General features: G+C 19.5%; 1 protein-coding gene across 1 annotated transcript, besides 6 other annotated features; it reads left to right on the top strand.

The window, feature by feature from the left end:
- Nucleotides 1-63: 63 nt before the first annotated feature.
- EDI_316580 (uncharacterized protein) lies at nucleotides 64-1,074 on the top strand (the record flags this gene model as incomplete). Its single annotated transcript, XM_001741886.1, has 1 exon — nucleotides 64-1,074. One exon carries the CDS (start codon nucleotides 64-66, stop codon nucleotides 1,072-1,074), a length of 1,011 nt encoding a protein of 336 aa, XP_001741938.1.
- Nucleotides 1,075-1,267: 193 nt separating this feature from the next.
- Nucleotides 1,268-1,309: a sequence feature (AT_rich).
- Nucleotides 1,310-1,454: a microsatellite.
- A 16-nt stretch (nucleotides 1,455-1,470) lies between these two features.
- Nucleotides 1,471-1,558: a sequence feature (AT_rich).
- A 1-nt stretch (nucleotide 1,559) lies between these two features.
- Nucleotides 1,560-1,723: a microsatellite.
- Nucleotides 1,671-1,819: a microsatellite.
- Nucleotide 1,820: 1 nt separating this feature from the next.
- Nucleotides 1,821-1,998: a sequence feature (AT_rich).

The raw sequence follows: 1,998 nt of genomic DNA, 5'->3' as shown, positions 1-1,998 counted from the left end.
ATACCAACAACAATTAGTACAATAGGATATCAGTGTTTTAATGAATGTACATCATTAACAAGTATGATTCTTGAAAATGTACAGTTTATCAGTGAAGAAAGAATATTTATTAATCAACTAGTATTAAGTAGTTTTAAAATACCAGAAAATCTACAAATAATCAATGGAGAGAATATTGACAAGAAAAACATTAATGAATTGATTCTTCCAACTACAATTAGTAAATTAGGTGAACGGTGTTTTGGGGATTGTTTATCATTAACATCAATTAATATACCATCAACAATCAGTAAATTAGGTAAATATTGTTTTTGTGGAAGTTCATCATTAACATCAATTACTATACCATCATCAACTAGGGAGTTTGGGTGTTGGTGTTTTAATAAATGTTCATCATTAAAATCAGTTAATATTCCATCATCGGTTAGTAAAATAGGATATGGATGTTTTAATTGGTGTACATCATTAACATCAATCAATATTCCATCTTCAATTATATCATTTGAAAATAGAGATTTTGATGGATGTTATTCGTTGAGAAGTCTTGAAATAGAAAATGTACAGTTCATCAGTAAGGATAAAATATTTATAAATGAACCAGTGTTAATTAGTATTAAAATACCAAAAAATCTACAAATAATCAATGGAAAGAATATTGAAAAGAAAGATATCAATGAATTTATTGTTCCATCATCAATTACAAAATTAGGTAGTTGGTGTCTTTGTAAATGTTCATCATTGAAATCAATCACAATTCCATCAACAATCAGTAAATTAGGAGATCATTGTTTTTATGAATGCACATCATTAACATCAATTAATATTCCATCATCAATTAGTAAATTAGGAGAATATTGTTTTAGTTATTGTCCATCATTAAGTGAAATTATATTACCAACAACAATTAGTGAATTAGGAGATTATTGTTTTTCTGGATGTTCATCATTAACATCAATTAATATACCATCATCAATTACATTATTTGGAGAATGTTGTTTTTATGGCTGTGGATGTACAGAAGAGTTAAAGAAGAATAAAACAATACCAAGAGGATCTTTTGCATACATGTATTGATACAAAAAGAATAAACCATAAGTAATTGAGTTAATTCATTAATTATTTGAATAAAAAAGTTATAAAAGACTTTTGAATATAAAAACAATGAGAAAAACATATTATAACAATTGAAATTGAAAGTATTCATTGTGAATATAATAAATATGAATATTAAAGATATTGCGTAATGATTTAGAGATAACAAAACATGAAATTAAACAAAAATGATATTATAAATAAATTCTATATTTTATAATATTTTAATTATTTGATTATTTGATTTTATTGTTAATTTAATGAATATCATTATTTATGATTATCATTATCTAATTGTTTCATTTCTTTTATTATTCATTTTTGACTTCTTGTTATTTTATTTTCTCATATTATTAATTATTCAAATACTTGAAATTGATTTTTAATTTTAATAATGAATATTTCATTATAATTTATGATGTTTTTAATTATTTCATATTTAAATATGTTTTAAATATTTTAAATAGTTAAAATGTATTAAATTATCATTTATTATAGAATAAATAATGTTAATAATTATTTTATGATGAATATTATCATTAATCAGTTATTATATTAAATAGAAATGATTATATTCATTTAATATTATATATTATTTATTTGTTATTATTTATTATATTTATATTTCATTTTTATTTTAATTTAAATTTGAATGATAATTATTTATTTAAATTAATGTTATCAAATATTATCATTATTTAATTTAGATTATTATTTGTATTTTTATCATAATTAATAGTAATTATAATGATGTATTTAAATATTAATATATCAGTTACTCATATAATTTATTATATTATCATTATTCATATAATTCTATTTAATTTAAAATAAATGTATTTGAAATATTATAATTAAATATGATAATATTAAGAAATATTGAATAGATATTAGAAATATAAATAA

Source organism: Entamoeba dispar, genomic scaffold (genome assembly GCF_000209125.1).
Source record: "Entamoeba dispar SAW760 scf_1105229464175 genomic scaffold, whole genome shotgun sequence".
Lineage (NCBI taxonomy): Eukaryota > Evosea > Mastigamoebida > Endamoebidae > Entamoeba > Entamoeba dispar.
Note: the sequence above shows the minus strand (reverse complement) of the source record. Positions and strands in the feature narration are given on the sequence as shown.